Source organism: Tribolium castaneum, chromosome 4 (assembly GCF_031307605.1).
Source record: "Tribolium castaneum strain GA2 chromosome 4, icTriCast1.1, whole genome shotgun sequence".
Lineage (NCBI taxonomy): Eukaryota > Metazoa > Arthropoda > Insecta > Coleoptera > Tenebrionidae > Tribolium > Tribolium castaneum.
Genome location: NC_087397.1, coordinates 972,896 through 991,180, shown reverse-complemented (window position 1 = coordinate 991,180; position 18,285 = coordinate 972,896). Strand labels below are relative to the sequence as shown.

General features: G+C 38.3%; 6 protein-coding genes across 12 annotated transcripts; 3 read left to right on the top strand and 3 right to left on the bottom strand.

The window, feature by feature from the left end:
* The first annotated feature begins 86 nt into the window (after nucleotides 1–86).
* LOC659706 (myosin 1C) lies at nucleotides 87–6,154 on the top strand. Of its 2 annotated transcripts, XM_064356249.1 has the most exons (18): nucleotides 87–576; nucleotides 631–701; nucleotides 754–929; nucleotides 1,349–1,412; nucleotides 1,476–1,489; nucleotides 1,534–1,618; nucleotides 1,672–1,929; nucleotides 1,976–2,381; nucleotides 2,475–2,639; nucleotides 2,691–3,003; nucleotides 3,049–3,429; nucleotides 4,171–4,230; nucleotides 4,468–4,554; nucleotides 4,608–4,852; nucleotides 4,899–5,034; nucleotides 5,079–5,231; nucleotides 5,304–5,494; nucleotides 5,540–6,154. In XM_064356249.1, exons 1-18 carry the CDS (start codon nucleotides 347–349, stop codon nucleotides 5,661–5,663), a joined length of 3,159 nt encoding a protein of 1,052 aa, XP_064212319.1. In that variant the 5' UTR covers nucleotides 87–346; the 3' UTR covers nucleotides 5,664–6,154. The 2 variants fall into 2 exon arrangements, with proteins under 2 accessions (XP_064212319.1, XP_008190428.1); XM_008192206.3 differs by lacking the exon at nucleotides 4,171–4,230.
* On the bottom strand, nucleotides 5,996–7,075 carry LOC103312191 (uncharacterized protein). The gene is made up of 3 exons (XM_008192205.3): nucleotides 6,917–7,075; nucleotides 6,772–6,873; nucleotides 5,996–6,725 (listed from the first exon to the last, which is right to left on the bottom strand). The coding sequence occupies exons 1-3, from the start codon at nucleotides 6,962–6,964 to the stop codon at nucleotides 6,165–6,167; spliced, it is 711 nt and encodes a 236-aa protein (XP_008190427.1). The 5' UTR covers nucleotides 6,965–7,075; the 3' UTR covers nucleotides 5,996–6,164.
* Nucleotides 7,076–7,212: 137 nt separating this feature from the next.
* LOC659840 (mitochondrial import inner membrane translocase subunit Tim17-B) lies at nucleotides 7,213–8,038 on the top strand. The gene is made up of 3 exons (XM_966108.5): nucleotides 7,213–7,368; nucleotides 7,429–7,582; nucleotides 7,627–8,038. Exons 2-3 carry the CDS (start codon nucleotides 7,439–7,441, stop codon nucleotides 7,978–7,980), a joined length of 498 nt encoding a protein of 165 aa, XP_971201.1. The 5' UTR covers nucleotides 7,213–7,368; nucleotides 7,429–7,438; the 3' UTR covers nucleotides 7,981–8,038.
* Nucleotides 8,039–8,081: 43 nt separating this feature from the next.
* Nucleotides 8,082–10,028, bottom strand: CkIIbeta (Casein kinase II beta subunit). Of its 2 annotated transcripts, none has more exons than XM_961220.4 (6): nucleotides 9,885–10,028; nucleotides 9,601–9,676; nucleotides 9,448–9,550; nucleotides 9,206–9,397; nucleotides 8,967–9,156; nucleotides 8,082–8,694 (listed from the first exon to the last, which is right to left on the bottom strand). In XM_961220.4, the coding sequence occupies exons 2-6, from the start codon at nucleotides 9,670–9,672 to the stop codon at nucleotides 8,586–8,588; spliced, it is 666 nt and encodes a 221-aa protein (XP_966313.1). In that variant the 5' UTR covers nucleotides 9,673–9,676; nucleotides 9,885–10,028; the 3' UTR covers nucleotides 8,082–8,585. The 2 variants fall into 2 exon arrangements, with proteins under 2 accessions (XP_966313.1, XP_008190429.1); XM_008192207.3 differs by having other exon boundaries at nucleotides 9,895–9,956.
* Nucleotides 10,029–11,068: 1,040 nt separating this feature from the next.
* Nucleotides 11,069–16,729, top strand: Ctl2 (Choline transporter-like 2). 5 transcript variants are annotated; one of them, XM_008192210.3, is made up of 14 exons: nucleotides 11,069–11,402; nucleotides 12,306–12,362; nucleotides 13,468–13,590; nucleotides 13,637–13,800; nucleotides 13,853–14,018; nucleotides 14,070–14,242; nucleotides 14,718–14,883; nucleotides 14,935–15,151; nucleotides 15,200–15,371; nucleotides 15,422–15,545; nucleotides 15,599–15,752; nucleotides 15,872–16,163; nucleotides 16,276–16,495; nucleotides 16,543–16,729. In XM_008192210.3, exons 2-14 carry the CDS (start codon nucleotides 12,332–12,334, stop codon nucleotides 16,638–16,640), a joined length of 2,100 nt encoding a protein of 699 aa, XP_008190432.1. In that variant the 5' UTR covers nucleotides 11,069–11,402; nucleotides 12,306–12,331; the 3' UTR covers nucleotides 16,641–16,729. The 5 variants fall into 5 exon arrangements, with proteins under 5 accessions (XP_008190432.1, XP_008190431.1, XP_971266.2 ...); XM_008192209.3 differs by having other exon boundaries at nucleotides 12,290–12,362; XM_966173.5 differs by lacking the exons at nucleotides 11,069–11,402; nucleotides 14,070–14,242 and adding an exon at nucleotides 14,429–14,556 and having other exon boundaries at nucleotides 12,009–12,362.
* LOC659968 (uncharacterized protein) lies at nucleotides 16,723–18,263 on the bottom strand. Its single transcript, XM_966232.5, has one exon. The coding sequence runs from the start codon at nucleotides 18,123–18,125 to the stop codon at nucleotides 16,749–16,751; it is 1,377 nt and encodes a 458-aa protein (XP_971325.2). The 5' UTR covers nucleotides 18,126–18,263; the 3' UTR covers nucleotides 16,723–16,748.
* Nucleotides 18,264–18,285: the final 22 nt, after the last annotated feature.

Genomic DNA, 18,285 nt, shown 5'->3' with positions numbered 1-18,285 from the left:
CAAAAACACCCTAAATAAAAAACTTTTGATTTTCCCCGACAATGGGGTGGGTTTTCAAACGTGGCGCCTCATTTTGGTGCCCTCTTGACAGGCGACAGCTGACATTAATGGCACAACCCGACCTGTCAAGTGAAAAGTTTTATTGGATAATTTTTAACTTAATTAAAATGGGACGGCTGTTCTAATTACGGCGATAATTATAAAATGGACCGAACCGTTTTTTCCACCAGTTACATCCCAGTCATTTAAAATTTGCTATTTGAAATTAGTTTGAATTTGGGGCACAGTGAAAAGAAGTGGAAGGACTAGATGCCGCGCTGGCGGCAGTACTTCAAGGGGCGGTGCGATGCTCAACTTGGAGCAGGAAGTGGGAGTTTGGGATTCTGTACTTCTTGAGCCCTTGTCGGAAGATACCTTCATTGCTAATTTACAACAACGGTTCAAGAGAGACCATATCTACACATACATTGGGAACGTGCTTGTCTCCGTTAACCCCTACAAAAAACTAGCTTTATATTCGACTGATCTTGTAGAAACGTACGTCAAAAGGGGCCCATTCCAGCTTCCCCCTCACATGTACTTATCTATAACTGTTTTAATTATTTGTTTACAAATTTGTAAAAATTGTAGATATGCGATTGCTGGGTCCGCTTACAGGTGGCTAAATGACCGAAATGAGGACCAGTGCATTGTTGTCACAGGTTTGGTGACTGTTTACACAGTTATACAGAACTCAGAATTATTTTTTATTAGGCGAAAGTGGCTCAGGAAAAACGGAAGCTGCAAGAATTGTTTTACAGTTTTTAGTTTTAGTTTCGGGCGATATTGTTGGAGTTAAACTTATGAAAGACCGCCTAGTTCAAGCTAACACTTTACTGGAAGCTTTCGGAAATGCTAGAACGATGAAAAATGATAACGCGTCCAGATTTGTAAGTTTGTTAACTGTAATTAACTTATCAAAAGACAGGTAAAGTTAAAATATTTATTACTTTAGTAATTGTTCTTTCGCTGTGTTTGCTTTTCATTTTTGTGTCATTATTTTTTACTTTGCTTCTACATTAGTAAGTAAAAATACTTTTTTCACATTACTTTAAAAAATTATACAGACGGAACCAAAGGGAACGCACAAAATTCATACCTTTATCTTTATCTTTCTGATCATAAAAAAAATAAAATAAAAAATATTGACATAAACACAGAAGGCTTTCTCTTTTTGTTAATACCGTATGTAACACAAGGCAATTGTTTTTTATATGTTTATTTCTTCTTTTTTGAATTTGCTTTTCTATATTTTTTTTAAATAAATGTTTTTATTTATGGCACAAATTAGGGATAATTATTTTCGCAGGGTAAATTTTTGGACATTGAGTTTGACTACAAGGGGGACCCGGTCGGGGGCCACTTGACCCACTGTAAGTACTTTTCAATTCTTTTCGCCCCCTTCTCTTAATTAACGTTTTTGTAATGCTGACAAGATTTTTTGGATAAGGTACGCCACTGTTTTTTGTTCACCATAATGCGCGCATTTTTCAGGCCAGAGTTACGAGTTTATCGCCAGGTGATCGCAATTTTCATATTTTTTATCAATTACTTGCTGGTGCTGATATTCATCTTTTAAGTACGTTTTTTTTTGTGAGAATTTGATACGTTTCTAACGATTTTTCTCTTAAGAATGCCTAAAACTTCAACGCAATGTCGAGCATTACAACATCTTGCAAACTGTAAATAACCAACCGACCTTAACCGACGACGAAGATAAAAAGTTGTTCGTTTACACGAAAAGTGCACTGGAGGTGTTGGGTTTTAGCGTTGAAGACATTATCGATATATTCCAAGTTATTGCAATTGTGTTAAAATTAGGCAATTTGCAATTTGTGCCTTGTAATAACATAGATGGTACCGAAGGTTGCGCAATCAGTAACGAATACGGTAACAGCTCAAGAGCGTTATTTCACGTTTGACAAAAAAATTCCAGAATTGTTCGAAATTTGCGAATTGTTGGGCGCTGAGCACCGATGGCTTCAGAGAGCCTTAACGAGTCGGCAAATTGAAGACGGAATTTTAGCTGACCTCAACGCGTACGAAGCGTCAAAAATCAGGGATATTTTATGCAAAACTTTGTACAGCCGGCTTTTTACATGGCTGATTAACAAAATAAACGAAATAATTAAGGGCCAAAGGCTGGGCAAACGTAAGGTTTTGGGCGTGTTGGACTTGTACGGGTTTGAAGTGTTTGAGAAAAACTCATTCGAGCAGCTTATCATCAACTACTGCAACGAGAAGTTGCATCAGTTCATTACGAATGTTACGCTGAAGGAGGAGCAAGAAGAGATAATCAGGGAGGGGCTCGAGTGGGCAAAAATAGAATATTTTAACAACATGTAGGTTGCAATTTTTGATCCCAGTGGCCTGTGACTGGTGCGGCCACTCTGATCAAAAACGTTCGTAGCATTTTCCATAAATGAGTTTTCCAGAGTTATTTGTCAATTGTTGGAGCATGAAAGTCACGGCATTTTGTCACTGTTGGAGGAATCGCACGTTCAGAGCGACTCTTGCTATTTGAATAGAGTCGAACAGTGTTGTGCTGGGCATTCGTATTGTCTAGCAGCCGATGCCACACTGCCACAATATAGTTTTCAGTAAGTGGTTCAAAAAAATCGCACCGAAATAATTTGATTTTTTGAGCACAGAATTCGTCATTATGCGGGTACTGTCACTTACAACGTGCACGAATTTCTGGAAAAAAATCGAGATTCGTTGCCTAAAGAAATATCTCGAGCTATGTTTCGTTTCGATCACCCTCTAATGAAATCGCTTTTTCCCGAAGGAAACCCCAAACGTTGCACTTTCAAACGACCAGTCTCTAAGTCAGTCCAATTGCGGGTGTCTTTAAACTCGCTTTTGAAAAGTTTAAACTCGCGTCAGATTCACTACATCCGGTGCTTGAAACCGAACGAAATGAAACAACCCCGCATTTTAGAAATGGCCCTCATCCAACACCAGGTTCGTTCGATTTGAATTAAAATTGAAATCAATAAATAATTTAAGGTGCGTTATCTGGGGTTGGTCCCAACGGTGCAAATCTGGCGCTCGGGCTATTGCTATCGCTTGGCCTATCCGCAGTTTCTTTGCCGGTATAAGATGATTTGTGGGAACACCTGGCCCAGATGGCGCGGGTCTCCCATAGAAGGTGTTTCAGTGCTTTTACGATCACTGCCAATTCCAAGTGCGGAATTTACCTTCGGTCGAAATAAATTGTTCGTGAGGAGTCCACGAACTGTTTTTGAATTGGAGGATTTTAGAAGGGTGAGGTTGCACGATTTGGCGCTTTTGATACAGAAATCCTGGAGAGGGTTCAGTCAGAAGAGGAAGTACCAGAAGTTGAGGAGGTGTCAGATGGTCATTGCTTCGGCCTGGAGGAGTTGGCGGGTAAGGAGGTGTAAATAAAAAAAAATGAATTCGACAAGAACAGAGCCGGATTTAGGTACAATTTGACCTGAAAACACTGTTTAAAAGTGTATACAACAATGAGAGAAAAATATAATAATTGTTCCGCGAAAATTCTCGAAATTATACTTATTGAGGTAATTGTTTATCCAAATTTCGTAAAAAAAACTAAAATGGATCTGAAAATTCAGGTTTTTAGTCAGACAAATAACTAAATCAAGTTTAAAATGGTATTATTTTTTTCTATCACGTTATTATTGAATTGGAAACGCAAATATTTTACCAATTTTTTCTTTATCTAGGTACGCAAATATTTGTTAAATTAGAGTACGTATTATCAACAAATAAAATAAAATAAAAAATGTGTTATTCTTGCCTTTTGCGAACTTTTAAGCACGTTTTTTAACCAAACAAATTATTATTATTTAGCAAAATTCGAAAAAACAAACTCAAAAATGCCGAATTTTTAACATTAATTTTAAAATTAATAACTGGTTTATTAATTATTTTTTATTTATTATTTTTCAAGCCGCCGTTAATGTGCTTCTAATTGTTTCATCATGTTACCATAATAAAAATTGTGTTCATTTTTTTATAAATTTATTATTCACTGATGACTTAATAAGGTAAGTGCCTCTCTCCCTTGATCCGGCTCTGAGCAAGAACAAATAAAATTACATGTTCAGCCAGATTTTGGATCACTATTATGTGAAATCTTTACAGGAAATGAAATGCGGAATTCCTTTTTCAGCACGTAAACACCTTTGGTCATTATCACGGGTGGTACGTTAAACAATGCCCCAGTATCTGCTAGACATATTTTTTACGCTATACTGTTTGATAATTTAATTGCAAACAACCTTAACGAATAATTTTTACTACATAACAGACAAAACAAAAATTCGGATGTGTTTTTTGGTAAATTCTTGGTTTCATTTAAATTTGAACGCTTTTAAACCTCGTTGATTTGAGATAACTTGCATAATTGTTACAATATTTTTGTGATAATTGCGCTTGTAGGCACAGGAAGAGTACAGGACGTTAAAACACCGCAAACAAGTCGAATGGGCCGCTAGAGTAATTCAAAGACATTATATTCAATGGAAGGTAAATTAAATCGTTTCAATTCGGAATAAAATAAAGCAAATATGTAATTTTAGCGAAGACGATTTCTTCAAACATTTTGTAAACTATTGCCGCCCGATGCCGACTCTCCTATTTGTAGAGAATGGCCATCTTGTTCTTCCAGATTAGCTGAATGTAATAATCTATTGAAAAAAATCCACCATCGTTGGCGCTGTGGTAAATACCGCCTTAAGTTCGACCAAACTGCGCGAAATCGCATGAGGGAAAAAGTAACCGCCAGTTTTATTTTCAAAGACAGGAAGTGTTCATATCCTAGAAGGTCCGTAATCATAGTAAAAAACCAACATGACAAATTGCATTTTTAGCGTTTCGCATCCATTTCTTGGGGATTACGTTCGGCTAAGGCAAAACATTCAATGGAAAAAAATCTGTTTAGAGAGCAACGACCAATATGTAGTTTTCGCTGACATTATTAATAAAATAGCGCGTTCTAGTGGCAAGGTAAACGATTTCTCGCACTAGTGTGTAAAAAAAACGATTTTTAGTTCGTGCCAATCCTCCTGGTTGTTTCCACACGATCGATGTTGATTTTGGATCAACGGACGTTGCAGATAAAATATCGCGTGCCTGCGACTGAAATTTACAGGATGTCTCTGTCGCCGTTCCTCGACGACGTGGCCGTGGTCCACGTGCGTGCGGTAAGTCCCGATTACCTCCCTATGTAGAATTAGTGGCTTCGAATAGAGTGCTAGCGGTAGTTTTGTTCCCAGTCGTCGATAGCCAACGCAGACAGCGCTAGTTCGAATTCGGACGCAACTGGTTGCTTATTTCAGAGCGATTTGAGTAAGAAAAAGGGCGATTTCGTGTTCCAAACGGGGCACGTGATCGAAGTCGTAACGAAATTGTTCCTGGTCGTGCAAAACGCCACAGGGAAGCCGCCCGAAGTCAACATAACGACAGAGTAAGTGTAAAAATTGCGTTAGCGCCTTTTGTAAAATAATGTTAGGTTTGAGGCGAATTTCGGGTCGCAAACGGTGACTTTCACCTTCAAATGCATGGGCTTGCCTGAAGTGCAACCCGGGCAGATCCGCGTGCTTCGCAAAGGCAACAAAATGGAAGTTCATGTGTGACATTTTGCCAAACATATCCTCGAGACCAGCGTATTGATCACTGCCATTAGATTTGCACAATAGATTGGGAGAAATGTTCCGTTGACCAAAAATTGATCCTAGCTTAGCGTGAGAGTTTTAAATTTGTGTTATGGCTGAAATTTTAAAGTACCTTTACATTGAACAATCACGGACGAACTAGCTTACGTATTCATAAACCCCATTAAGATGCAAGGTATAAGGATAGTTCGACAATTCTTGTTAATAAATTACGTCTCGTATACAAGTTAAAGTAATTTTTTAAAGTTAACGCCGATTGGTGGATCGGCCTTTAGTCTAATTGACTTTAGACGTTAGTTTCTCATGGTTTAATTATTTGTAACGTACATTCCCAGTTGGTTTCTTACAAGACGATGTAAAAATGTTGATAGTGTACATTATCTACATTTTTCTCTAAGTTCTATAAATTGTAAATCCAATAGCAATATGTTAATAAACAAGTTATATTTTTATCACGTTGTTTCACTCTTTCTTCTCCTCTTCTTTCCCCTCTTCGCCGTTCGTTTGACTCGTGGAGGCCTCCCTTAAGTCATCCACAACCCCCTTAGCCAGCTCCCTCTCGTTGTACCTCTCACGCAAAGCCGAAAACAGGCAAAGTTGCGTCTCATATTCCCGTTTCAAATCGCCGTTGTAGCGAATCATATGCTCCAATTTTTTATGCATGAGGTCATGACGTTCCTTCTCCGCCCCCACTTTGTCCTCCATGCACTGAATTTTCGACTCAAGTTGCTTGATTTCCAAATTTCTGATCTCCAGCAAGTCTTTAGTGATGGTCACTACGTCCTTAAGTGAGGCGATTTGTTGGTTCAAGGCTTCGATTTGCAGCTCCTGGTTTTTTATAACTTTAGTTTTGTCGAAAATAATTCCCTTTGCTCGTGTTAAAGTCTCTTCAGATTTGGTTTTAATCGCGTCAACCTCTTCCGTGTCTTTCAAATGTTGGGCCTTGAATTTTTGGGCTTCTGTGACTTCTTCTTCCAACTGAACGATGCGTTTTTTCAAGTCGGCCACGTCGTTATCTTTTTGCTGTAAAATAGTGTTGTGAAAGAACGAATTGTTTTTTTTTGCATACTTTTAACTCATTTTCCAATTGTGTTGTTCGTTCCGCATTGTTTTTGAAAGCTTCTTCATAATTGGCGAGTTTTTCGAGCAGGTTGGGCCCGCTTTCGTTGCTCTACAATTAAAATTAAAAGACAGAAAATTGTTAAATTAATTACCTCAGTGGGGACTGCTGTGGCAGTTTGAGTCTCCATATTTTGGGACATCTTTGGTAGTGTTGTAAAGTGCGTTGTAAAGCGTGGAAAATTAGTCGGAAAGGGCGTATTAATAGATTTCTAGGTGACTCGGAAGATGGTTTTATTTTTAGAAAATGCATGGTAACTTTGAAATTTCAAATTTGCCGCCAAATAACCTCAAAATCAAAAGTAAAAAAACGAAATTTTCAAAATTTGGCCCGAAATTGACCAAATCGTGGCATTCACACAGTTTAAAGACCCAACCAAGGGGTAAATATTAAATGGAAAATTTCAAAACGGTGTTATGACATGATTCGATCTTTCGACCTCCAGTCAAAGTGAATGCGGACGGTTTGTAAAAAACCACAGATTTAATGCAAACAGTGACTCAATTGACCAAAAATCGCCTGAAATTATAATTCCACACGTGCGAGGTACGTGACTACGAAAAATCAACCCCCAAATCATTTTTTTTTCTGTAATTTTATGGTTAGGTCACTTTTGATGGAGGAATACACGCGTGAGCCATGCCCCTGGAGGATCGTGGACGATTGTGGGGGCGCCTTCACTATGGGGCTCATCGGCGGCGGCGTTTTCCAGAGCATTAAAGGCTTTCGCAACGCCCCTTCGGGTTTCAACAGACGATTTGTATGTGCCCCCTTTCACAAGCCCGTGGTGATTTTGCGTTTTAGGTTGGCAGTTTGGCTGCTATCAAGCAACGGTCCCCTATAATCGCCGGCAACTTTGCCGTTTGGGGCGGCATGTTCTCCACAATTGACTGCGCCCTAATCCACATTAGGAAAAAGGAGGACCCCTGGAACTCCATTATAAGTGGGGCCGCGACTGGGGGCATCCTCGCGGCGAGAAACGGGCTCCCGGCCATGGCCGGGAGCGCCTTCATTGGGGGCGTTTTGTTAGCTTTAATTGAAGGAGTCGGGATTTTGTTCACTAGGTTGTCAGCGGAGCAGTTCCAGCCGCAGATGCCCCCCATGGAGGACCCCTCCCAGCTGAGGGGGCAACAGAACGGGGGCTACTCGTTCCAGTAGGCGCGCGTGTGTTTGTAGATAAATTTTTGTTTAAGGCGTAAATATAAGTTTATTTTGATCTGTGTTTTATTTATGTAATGGGTCAAATAAAGATTCTTACGAAAAACAGAAAATTTTATTTGATAACATGCGAATTCATAACTTAGTCTTGGTTGTGATTACCTTAAGTAAAAATACAGAACCTAGGTTTGCTTCCTATGTTTTATTTAAAATGTGTTATTTATACATCTTAGATTACGCTGTGTGATTGAAAAATTCAGACTTTTGACCACTCTATTTACTAATTAAGCTCAGGCATGACACACCAACTCATCTGAATTTTTTAATCAGTTATTTACAAACTTGAATGCTAGTTAATTTTACACGAAACCGGTGACGCTTCTAAATTAAACTATCCTTACATTTATAAAAACAAAACTGGGAAATTTATTATACATTGAACCCTATTTATAAAAATGATGGAATTTTTGCACATTTTTAACCTTATGCAAAGTTAACGCCATACAAAAGTATGAAAGAAAATAATCAAGATTTAATTTCATACATACAAGAATACACAAATTTGGGGTAGAAATAAATTAAATCAAATGTATACACCTTTTAAATTAACGTTTACCATTATTAAAGTTCAAACTTCTCAGAGGCGCCTTAAAAGTCGAGGCTGCTTGCTGTTGCAACTGGTAAGCAAGGGGATGAATTTTAAAACCAAATAACCTGAAATCATTTGTTGAAGAACAATTCTAAAAAAATCAAGTGAGTCTAAATAAAAGCGGGGTCAAGACAATGCTTTAAAAACAACGAAATAAAAAAATGACTAATTTTTCGTTTCGTGTAAAGTTATTGAGGATTATTATACGTAACATCCCAAAAATTCCGAAATGAAGTAGGTTTTGACTTCTCAGTTGTCACTTGATAACTGACAATATTAAATTCGCCAAGCACTCTTGACCAGACTTTCAATTAGACTCACGCCAGTTCGGCTATACCTAGGAACAAATTGATTTGTTGGACGCTTTGGCCTGTATTCTGGGTGCACCATGAAGAGCATGTGAGGGAAACCTGTCCCAAAATAGGCCCCATCTGTATGGTGGTGCCTTGAAGACTTTGGTGTGTACACATCCATACATTTGGGGCAATATGACTTGACCATTGCCTCCCCAGGTACATCAGACAGCCCTAAAGCACAAACCATTACCCAAAAAAATACCAAAAGTGTTGGGGTTACCCAAAGGCAGCATTGCCTGCGATTCGCAGTAAACTCGTGGACAATACCCAAAATCCCCAGACTGGTATTTTTCAATCATTTGGGCGATCCCCCGATTTGTTAAAATGTACCTAGCGTGTATTAACCCATAAAGCATCTCGGCCGCTTGCTCAATCAGGTCGGATTGGTTCGGATTATCGTCAAGTTCATCATCTAAAAAGCCGAGTTAAAAAAATGTGAAACCAGGGATGGGTTCAAAATACCCGGTTCTAAGTCTAGTATCATATCAAGAGCTTGCCTGTAGTGCGGAACTTGCTCATTCAAGCCCGTCAAGTTAAATTTGTCCTGTATATAATCCTCATCCACCTGCAAATACACTCAAAAATCTCGTCTTTAAAACAGGCAAATTCATTTACTTCGCAAAAGAATTCATTTCCTCTAAGTCCGCAAAACCATGAAATCCACGAAACCTCCTCTGAGCTGCTCATTTTCCTAAAACATTTCCGATTTATTTAGAAAATTGGAATTTTGAGACGGTTGTGGCTGTCCAACCCTATGTTTAGATTACGTTTAATGACATTTGTGACACAACTACGACGTTAATTTCCCATTTTTGGGCTTAGAAGGGATGTGGAGGGTTGGCAAATGACGAGATTAGGGCTAAATTGTGATCGGGGAAAGAAATATTTGAGAATTTTACCTCTTTGTACCTTGATTAGCCACGCTTACGCTACTTCATCTACGCGAAAAAAGAGTTGATGTTGGGCTCATCTAGCGGAAAGTGACGGCATTAAATGACAGCTTTAACCGCTAAGTTTGAAAATTACAAGTGGGATTTTTTAACTACAGTTAAACCTCAGAACGGCGTGCACAACTTATCACACACGCAAACGGGGTTGCATCCAAGAAAAAATCAAAAATAACTCACCCTCGCGCTCACCCTGTATTTTTTTCTATCCATACAGTAGTATTAATTAATCAAAAATATTCACTTATAAAATGTTTTTTTTATTTTCAATACAATGTACCGTTATCAAAATTTCATATCAACTTCATTAATCAACATATTATGTAATAACTTTTGCACTTTTGCATTCATGTGTGTCTTAACTTATTAAATGAGACTTTTTCCAAGATTTTTTTCAACTTGGCATTTTCAAAATAGGCAGTTTAAGACTCCGCCCGGCATTATAAATCTTCTACAATCTTCTACATTAATGTATTACTTCTTTTCAAACCTGCTAAGAGCGTTTTTTAACATCAGCAATTCTTCTTTCTCCAAAATTATTATTATTATTATTATTATTATTATTATTATTATTATTATTATTATTATTATTTTTATTATTTTTATTTATTTTTTTGAGCTCATTAGGATAGCTTTTTAGCTGCTTATTAAAGTTTTTTTTGAAAATGTTCAGCACGTTTGTTGCAACTTTTCGAAAAGTGTGGATGTGTTTCCAATAAAAATCTCTGTATAAACACTATAATTTTTTTCTGAAAATAAAAATGACCGATTTGCGCTCCGCTCTCTAAACATAGTCAACCATAAATAATTTTCTTTTGATGACATTATGTAACCCAAAACCGTGAAAACTAGATAAAAATAGTGAAAATCGGATCATTTCCCTATTTTTAGTTTGCGCAGACGGCCGGTCTAGTCGAAGGCTTTCCTAGGCGCCGCGACGTCGTCACCCGAATTATTAAGTGACATTTAATTCCATTTGAACCGGACAATAAACTTTTAACCGCCTATTGTTAGTTGAAAAGTGAAAACCCAATCTACTTTTAGAAATCTGCTTGCACAAGTGGGACGTGCTAGTTGCGGTTTTTGAAGACTGTTGACTCATAAATAAATTCTGGCTCTTTTGTTATCATTATTTAAACAAAGGCTAAATTACACCAAAATGTAGTAATTGGTTTATTGTGATTGTTAATTGCGAGTCAAGGTTGTAGCAGATTATTTATTGTTCGGCTTCATTCTCTTGTGCGGGAGAGTGTTGTAAACAAACAAGTGGTTATAATACATTGCATTTTCTTCCACGGTGTGTTTAGTTAATTGGAAGGTTGTTGTCGCTTGTACTGTAATTGCAGTGTTAGTGCGACGATGTTTTTCTGAAGCTGAGTGGGTATGAAAGACGGCAGGAAATTACAAAAATTAATTCAATGTCAGTGAGACGATGACGCTCCACATCTAATTTTTTAAACAAAGTTCGAGGTAAGGCGCTCTTATAAAATGTGATTTTCCTTATCTGCTCCAATTAATAATGTTATCACAAAGCAATTTCGCAGTACTAACTATCAATAACAATAGCGTTTCAATTGTAATTATTGTTTTTCCTAAAATTACAATAGAAATCCGGTTCAAACCGTCGTAATTTAATGTTATGTTTGATGCATCCGAGCGTACAATTTTGTATCTGGGCCATTGATCTGGTTGTCTATTCACATTCTTCCGTCCTAATGAGTTTTTAATTAATTGTAGCGTCACATAAAAGGGCTCACTAGAGTTCTTAATTGAAAATTCTTGAAACGTTTTTAAAACTTCTTTGAAATATCGTGTAATAAGTATAGCGGAAGTGGAACGCAAGTTCTAGGTCTTCAGGTTAGTATTAACAATCAGTATGATAGTGAAAGTACAGTGTACAGTTATGGATTAAAATAGTTACGTAGCACAGGAAAATCTTTTAAAACTTTTATCAGAAATATTTGGACGTCAGTTGAGGTATTTGTTGTTGTCACAAATGGTAATCACCCAAATTCCTTCCAAGCATTTTTTTAAATTAAATGTGTGTAACGTTCAGCCACTTGTAAATTATATTTAGTTTCGTGTTGTTGTTTAACTGATTATATATTTCTTAATCGGGGTTTTTGAAACCTCATTAACAATGGAGTATTGATATAATTAACGCGAAGATGATTCATTTTGTAAACTTGTAACACAAATATGTACCAAAAACAAAGGACGGAAACACTTGAGAAGTTCAATAAATTAAAAATATTCTGATAACACAAATCTCCCCCAACTTTTATCTAATCTTATCAAAATGTTCATTTAGTCCCTATAATGTGCAAATGTTGCTCATCCCACATAATCTATTGCAGAATTGTATGGTTTTAGATTGAGAAGTTGTGCATGGTTATAGGATGGCAAGGTCGAAGATTCCAGAGGGTCTTGGTAAGTAGAACATTACAATCGAGCTTAAAATATTTGCAAGGAAAATTTTTTTAACATGTGTTGGAATTGTTTGGTAAAAAGTCTTCAAATTTTATAAAAAGAAATTGAAACATTTTTGACTAATGGGTATTTCCTCTGGTATTTTTATTTCGCTTTAGAACGATTGATGCAAACGAGGACAGTGATGAGAAAAAAGTAATAAAAGTCGTGACTGGACTGAAAAATTGCTAAATAAGTAAATATTTAGCGTTTTATGTGTTTTAGTTACAAAGCGGTCTTTTACTGTGTTGTAGCTTGTAGCTCTTATAATGAACGAATTAAAAAAGAAACAAAACCGGGAAAAATTCGGGCAAAAAACTGAGTAATAATAAAATTGCAACATCGTATAATTTAAGAACACTTCCTTGTTTTGTTCTGTGCAACCTTGCATTCATTACTTAAAAATAGTGAAGAATTATCCATTTTAATAACACTGTTACGTAAACAACTTCTGGAAATCTGGAAACTCCTCATCGATACTTTGCAGAATTTTCGATAAGAATCTGTTCAAACAAAAAGTATGAAGAAATCTTTTTCCGTGTCAAGATAATTTCTAGTGTCAACAGCAATTACTCGCGTTTAACCTTGTAGTTACATTTTTGTGTCAGTTTATGTTTATTCCTTCAGTAGTTGTGTGTATTGAAAATGACTCGAGAGAGGTACCATTCATGTAAGTTGAAATAATGGCAAGTCGGTCCTATTATGTAACACTCTAAACTGTTGAAATAAAACATACAAAGCACTCTTTAATTATCATTTATCAGCGACACTAATTAAGCCCTTATCTATGTAGTTTAGCGTTGTTGTTATTTTAAAACGTTGTTTTTATTTGACTCAATAAAACATTTTTATAGAAATTGGTACATATTTATTTACAAAGTAAACAAACATTTAAGGTAAGTCGCATACACGTTTATTAAACTTTGGACTGAAATATTATTTCTTTGAATAATACGAGTGCGAAAACATAAGTTCGAGGGCTGTCGTTATGCAACGAGCGTATTTTTTTTGTTGGAACATTTTAGTTTAAAACGTTACCAAAAAAAAATAATAATAATTTTTCCAGGGGAACCAATTCCGTACGACCCCGATTTCAACGGCCCTTTGCGCCACCGCTCTTGCACCGACATAATCTGTCTTTTGATTTTTTTCGTATTTATTGGATGTTGGGCAGGAGTGGCAATTTACGGTATGTGGCACTTGAAAGCCAACAAACTCATTAAACTGTGCTAAAGCTTTCAGTAGTGGAGACCCTAACACTTTACTGGTACCCAAAGATTCGTACGGTAGTCGCTGTGGTTTGGACGAACACGTTAAAGATCGTCCCTATTTATTTTTCTTCGATTTAAGCAAATGTTTCTCACCTTCGGTACCTTTCACGGGATGTCAGACGAAACAAGTAAGGGGTGGATTCAAGCATAAGGGTGTAACTAGTAGGGTAATTGTTACAGGTTTGCGTGGAGAAATGTCCAGATTATTATTACTATTTTGATCAAGACCCGGGTAATTATAAGGGCCATTTGATATGTGACTATAACATTGACCCCAGTCAAGAGAGTCCCGAGAAATTGGTGAAGGAGGGAAAATGTGCGAGATATTACTTCAAGAGCTCCTCATGTAAGATTTTTTTTGTATAATTTTTTTGTTTGAGTTACATTGTTTGTACAGTCTTAAACAGATGTTTGTACAATACTGCTGATCGTAACAAGCCTAACAAGGATACAAACGTAGAAAAAGAAATTTCTGAATTAAAAAAACATTTGAGTAAAATTGCAATGTGGATGTCGCTGTTTGTTCAAAACACGATTGGCTATTTCACAGACAATCAAAACTATCAACAGGTAGATATTGCTCACTTTTTCGCTTAGTCATACCTACCCTTAGAACATGTAACTCTTCAAATTTCAATATTAACAATTAAACTACAGTTCAAAAAATTCGATTTAAATAAAAAAAAATAGTTGTTTATCTCGCTGTTTATTTAAAATCGGAGAAAAAGAAGCCAACACATTTATTGCTTATTGCAGTTGAAAAACGGTGCATACCGACCATTGACGATTCTTTTTACGAAACACTGGAGAAATTCGCTCTGAATGACACTCAAAAGTTTCTTGCGAGCATAAAAAACATTAAAGCTCTGTCTCAAGCCGAACAGGTAGGATTTTGTGTGTGGCCTTTGTGTAACATTATTTTCTGTGTTTTAAAAAATTGGGTTCCGTGTTTTCGCTTCACTCTATATCTTTATTCACCATATCCACGCATGCACATCATAGCACTTGTTCAAACCGCTTGTTCTTTCTGCAAGTCGAATTCTAGGTCGGCCAAAACATCGTCGATGATCTTGTAGAATCCTGGTGGAAAATTCTTGCAGGTGTCGGAATTGCCGTTCTTGTATCAATTATTTATATCATGATGTTGAGATGGCTGGCTGCTCCTATGGTGTGGCTGAGTTTGATTGGGGTTCTAGCACTGCTGATTGCAGGTAATCCCCACAATTTTTTTTGTTTTGATTTTAGTTTGGCGCCAATTTCAGGCGTTTATTTCACAACGGTCAAGTACATAGAACTGAAGAATAAAACCGACGAGGACGTTGAAACTAACAATATTTTTGAATCTTATGCTACGAAAAAAGACACGTGGCTCGTTTTGCTCATAATTTGCTCGATTGTGCTCGCAATTGTGCTCCTCATGATGATTTTCTTGCGGAAGAGGATTGTCCTAGCGATTGCTTTAGTCAAAGAAGGGAGCAAGTAAAATTGTGTGCCCAATATTTATGCGTTTTTATCGTAAATTTGTAGAGCCGTAAGTTCAGTCACGTCGGTGCTATTTTTCCCAGTCTTCCCGTGGATTCTCCAAATTGCAGTCATAGCATTTGCCATTTGTGTCGCCCTGTATCTTGCAACCACAGGCGATCCTGAATATAAAATTCGCGGAATGACGTCCGACTGTCCATGTTTCGCTGATTTCAAAGTACGTATTTAAACAAAAAATTAAAGTTGTATTATCCTACTTCCAACCAGAATGGCACAAAATGTGACCCAACAACATTCAGAAACCTTACTTGTTTAACTTCAACACTTTGTTCGGACGTCACTTGCAAATTCACAACCATGAACAACCCCAAATGGTATCCGTACTTGCAAGGTTGGTCAACACCCCTTAAAAAATTCCACCTGACCAACCCCTTCATTTTATAGCATTCAACATATTTGGCTTTTTCTGGGGCACTTTCTTCGTCTCAGCCCTAGGCCAGATGATCCTGGCTTCAGTTTTCGCCACATGGTACTGGACTTTCAACAAATCAAACTTACCGTTCTTTGCGGTTTTAGAAGCCACCGGACGGACCCTAAGGTACAGTCACGTTCTTAAAGAATGACAACCCTATAAACTCGGGGTGTCATTCTTTATGATCGTAACTGTACATTGTATATCAACTTAAAAAACAACTATGGGTTCGTTAATTTTTTTAGGTACCACATCGGTACTCTCGCGTTTGGGTCTTTGATCATTGCCATATGTCGGATGATTCGAGTGGCATTGGAGTACATCGACCACAAACTTAAAAAATACGATAACGAGATAACCAAAGCGATTTTGTGTTGTTGCAAATGCTTCTTCTGGTGTTTGGAGAAGTTCTTGAAGTTTCTGAACCGAAATGCGTACATCATGTGCGCAATTCACGGCAAAAACTTTTGCATGAGTGCCAAAGACGCCTTCATGCTCTTGATGAGGAACATCCTGCGAGTCTTCGTCTTGGATAAGGTAAGGAAAATAAAATCTCTTCTTATAACAGGGTTTTATTAAGTTCAATAAATAAAATTTGCACTCAGCACATGACGCAAAAAAGTGCTACGGTTGTATACTAATTTTTTAGGTGACTGATTTTCTCTTCTTTATGGGAAAACTCCTGATTACGATGGGAGTTGGGGCCATTTCCTACGTCCTGTTTGCCACCGACTTAACAGGAATTGATAATTCAGGCTTACACTACGAGATTGTCCCAGTTATAGTTATAATGATTATCACATATATTGTCGCAACTGTCTTTTTCAACGTTTACAGCATGGCTGTGGACACGCTCTTCTTGTGTTTCCGTAAGTTACTATAATTGCAAGACCACCAAAGCTATAGCTTGTTACAGTTGAAGACTGCGAACGGAACGATGGAAGCAGCGAAAAGCCTTATTACATGTCTCGGAATTTAATGAAAATTTTGGGCAAAAAAAATAAACAGGATTAGAACTAGTTAGTGGACGCACATGTATTCTGTGATATTAAACTGTATAATTTATTGTACTGGGTGCCATTGAAATAAAGTCTGATTAAGTATTTAAGAAATTTATTGCAACTACAACCTTATATTCACAGTGGGTAGTTCATCCCCCTCCTCGTCCCCAACATCAATGAGTCCGTTCTCATCCGCCCTTGCCAAAATATCACACACAAGGGGCGACTCCACCCCCAGAATGTACTCGCAATATCGCGGTTCAAGCAAATACAACGACACGGTATTCAGACTTGTTGAATCCTCCAGACACTTCAGCTTCACCTCAGTCTGGCGCGCTTTCCCCGTCTTGTCGCAAACCGTGCCCTCGGAGTAAAAGTGCGACAATTGCGTCCTCTGAGCCAGCGGTTTGGGTCTCTTATGCGGGTGCTGCTCCATCCACTCTATATGCTTCTGTTTATTGAACGTCCCCAACTTGATCGTGACTTTCGACCCGTCCTTTTCAATGTGGTACTGCTCCACTGACTTCCCGTAGCAAAACTCGTACCGCCACCAGCCGGTGCCCCCCGTGAGACAGTTCTTCCCGGCTAGGAAACTCTGCACCGGAGAGGCATCGTGTGGTTTAGTTTCGGGCATTTTGCTGACTTCCTCCTTATCGGTGAAGTCCGGTGGCGGCACGAACTCGATTTTGATGCGATCGAGGTCGGACTTTCGGCGCAATTTCGTGCTTTCGATCTTCATTTTGGCCAAATTGTAGGGCTGGGGCGGGCTGTTGTCGAGCGGGACGCAGTTGATTTTGTTCTCGCCGGTCTCCTTCGGCTTGTACTTCGGGTGCGAGCACAGAAGGGGCGACAAAATTATAATTTCGTACTGACACGTTGAAGTTTCCTTCAAGGAGTAGACTTCGTGTTTGCCGTGGATGTAGCACACGTACAAAACGCGCGTTTCCCGGGGTTTGTTCTGGTTGAGGTCGCACTGGGTCCCATTTCCCATCAAAATCTCAACGTAGGGTAAATTAACATTGTCGATTTTTTTCACCGGGACTTGGATACTTTTGTCTTTTTCGGCCTCCTTGGCCTGGGAGAGCATTTTCTCGTACAACTTTTCGTCCCAGCGGCCTAGCGTGTACTCCTGGAGTTTCACCTTCTTGCCTTCGCGGTCTTCATGGTACTGGCGGATGAACCGCCCATGGCACACCTCGTAAGTCCAGTAGGACTCCAGCCGGTAGGTGCACGAGCTCTGGGTGAACAAGGGCGAGATGACTTCCAACGCCGTTGGCCCCTCGTATTTCTCCTCACTTGAGGTTTCCTTCTCCTGGATGTTGGGCAAAATGCAGCGGTATTTCTCCTGCTGAGAAGTGGTCACGATCATGTTCTCCGCATTGGCAAAGTCGGTGTTTTCACCGGGCCAGTGAATATCGAACAAAACTGTGTCATCGAAACCCTTGATGTCGTGCCCCCAGACAAGCAAGGGGGCCACGAACACTAGTGAACGGAGCATTTTTCACAAAAAAGCAAACGGTAATCGTCTCATTACGAATCAAGCGACGGAATTGATAAAAAAACGATTAATTCAACAATAGTACAAAGTGACGTGTCCATAACCTCAAACGTCAACTTATGAAAACATCAATGAAGTATTCTTGGTTGCATACAATTGG

What these genes read in the sequence shown, in the direction of transcription:
- Ctl2 (XM_008192210.3), top strand. Translation starts at nt 12,332, where the DNA reads ATGGCAAGGTCGAAGATTCCAGAGGGTCTTG. An exon ending in GAAGATTCCAGAGGGTCTTG is followed by an intron (nt 12,363 to 13,467) that starts GTAAGTAGAACA and finishes TAATTTTTCCAG; the next exon opens with GGGAACCAATTCCGTACGAC. An exon ending in GCCACCGGACGGACCCTAAG is followed by an intron (nt 15,753 to 15,871) that starts GTACAGTCACGT and finishes TAATTTTTTTAG; the next exon opens with GTACCACATCGGTACTCTCG.
- LOC659840 (XM_966108.5), top strand. Translation starts at nt 7,439, where the DNA reads ATGGAGGAATACACGCGTGAGCCATGCCCCTGGAGGATCGTGGACGAT. An exon ending in CGGGTTTCAACAGACGATTT is followed by an intron (nt 7,583 to 7,626) that starts GTATGTGCCCCC and finishes TTTGCGTTTTAG; the next exon opens with GTTGGCAGTTTGGCTGCTAT.
- CkIIbeta (XM_961220.4), bottom strand. Translation starts at nt 9,672, where the DNA reads ATGAGCAGCTCAGAGGAGGTTTCGTGGATTTCATGGTTTTGCGGACTT. An exon ending in GAAATGAATTCTTTTGCGAA is followed by an intron (nt 9,551 to 9,600) that starts GTAAATGAATTT and finishes GTGTATTTGCAG; the next exon opens with GTGGATGAGGATTATATACA. An exon ending in GCAGGCAATGCTGCCTTTGG is followed by an intron (nt 9,157 to 9,205) that starts GTAACCCCAACA and finishes TTTGTGCTTTAG; the next exon opens with GGCTGTCTGATGTACCTGGG.
- LOC103312191 (XM_008192205.3), bottom strand. Translation starts at nt 6,964, where the DNA reads ATGTCCCAAAATATGGAGACTCAAACTGCCACAGCAGTCCCCACTGAG. An exon ending in CCACAGCAGTCCCCACTGAG is followed by an intron (nt 6,874 to 6,916) that starts GTAATTAATTTA and finishes TTTTAATTGTAG; the next exon opens with AGCAACGAAAGCGGGCCCAA. An exon ending in AATTGGAAAATGAGTTAAAA is followed by an intron (nt 6,726 to 6,771) that starts GTATGCAAAAAA and finishes ACTATTTTACAG; the next exon opens with CAAAAAGATAACGACGTGGC.
- LOC659968 (XM_966232.5), bottom strand. Translation starts at nt 18,125, where the DNA reads ATGCTCCGTTCACTAGTGTTCGTGGCCCCCTTGCTTGTCTGGGGGCAC.
- LOC659706 (XM_064356249.1), top strand. Translation starts at nt 347, where the DNA reads ATGCTCAACTTGGAGCAGGAAGTGGGAGTTTGGGATTCTGTACTTCTT. An exon ending in GACATTATATTCAATGGAAG is followed by an intron (nt 4,555 to 4,607) that starts GTAAATTAAATC and finishes ATGTAATTTTAG; the next exon opens with CGAAGACGATTTCTTCAAAC. An exon ending in CCGTGGTCCACGTGCGTGCG is followed by an intron (nt 5,232 to 5,303) that starts GTAAGTCCCGAT and finishes TTTTGTTCCCAG; the next exon opens with TCGTCGATAGCCAACGCAGA.